Source organism: Sinocyclocheilus grahami, unplaced genomic scaffold, assembly GCF_001515645.1.
Source record: "Sinocyclocheilus grahami isolate Dianchi unplaced genomic scaffold, SAMN03320097.WGS_v1.1 scaffold1335.1, whole genome shotgun sequence".
In the NCBI taxonomy this organism is placed as follows: Eukaryota; Metazoa; Chordata; class Actinopteri; order Cypriniformes; family Cyprinidae; genus Sinocyclocheilus; species Sinocyclocheilus grahami.
In genome coordinates this window covers 258,713-259,692 of record NW_015506514.1, presented here as the reverse complement: position 1 = coordinate 259,692, position 980 = coordinate 258,713, and the positions used below count along the sequence as shown (strand labels likewise).

The 980-nt window shown below is 55.7% G+C and overlaps 1 protein-coding gene across 1 annotated transcript in view; it reads left to right on the top strand.

Moving 5' to 3' along the window:
- The first annotated feature begins 804 nt into the window (after positions 1 to 804).
- LOC107569334 (calcium-responsive transactivator-like) overlaps positions 805 to 980 on the top strand; it is a 4,300-nt gene continuing 4,124 nt past the window's right edge. Inside the window, exon 1 of the mRNA XM_016255409.1 lies at positions 805 to 829. Within this exon, the coding sequence (XP_016110895.1) occupies positions 805 to 829 (25 nt within the window). The remainder of the gene's footprint in view (positions 830 to 980) is intronic.

The window sequence follows — 980 nt, the reverse complement described above, 5'->3', positions numbered from 1 at the left end:
CCAGGGTGATGCCATCCACTACCCAGTGGGCCATCCTCTGCTTAGAGATGGCCTTCCCCTTCTGCCGGCCTCCGTAACAGACAAAGAGCTGGTCTGAGATCCTAAAGCTATGTGTCCAGTCTACGTACCATCTCAAGGCTCAGACGGACAAAGCAAAGCTAGGGTTGGGTCTGCCTCCACTGGGGGCAGTGCTGGCAGGTTCACTACCTGATCCCTGAAGGGGGTAGTAGGAACCTTGGGCACATAGCTGGGGCCTCAGGATTACCTGGGAGTCAGCCGGTCCAAACTCTAGGCACGAATCGTCGACCGAAAATGCGTGCAGGTCCCCTACCCTCTTGATGGAGGCCAGTGCAAGCAGGAGCAGAGTTTTCATTGACAGAAACTTCAGCTCAACTGACTACAAAGGCCCAAATGGGCCCTGCTGTAGTACCCCCAAGAGGGTATAGAGGGGGGCCGGGGAGGATTTAACCTTCTGATGACCAGGTCATGCTTCCCTACCAATTTCCCTTCCACGGGGTCATGGTTAGCAGCAATCGCAGCGACATAGACTTTAAGGGTGGAGGGAGACAGCCTTCGTTCCAACCCTTGCTGCAAAAAGGAAAGCACGACCCTGATTTGGCATCTCCGGGGGTCTTCTCGGCTAGAAGAACACCACTCGACGAACAGGTTCCACTGGCGTAAGCATGTCTCGTAGACCGTGCTCTTGCCGAAGTGATGGTGTCAACTACCTCCTGAGGTAGGTCACTTTGAACCTACGCGTTCCATCCAGGTACCAGACATGAAGTTTCCAGAGGTCTGGACGTAATGCCACAGGTTGCCCCATCTCTGAGTCAGTAGATCCTTCCTCAGAGGAATCTGCCAGGGAGGGGCTGTCATGAGGAGCATTAATTCTGGGAACCAGGTCCAGGTGGGCCAATACGGCCCGTCCAAACCCCCGACACTGCGTGCCCGTTGTACGTGGCCTCCCCAGCCAGTGGTGG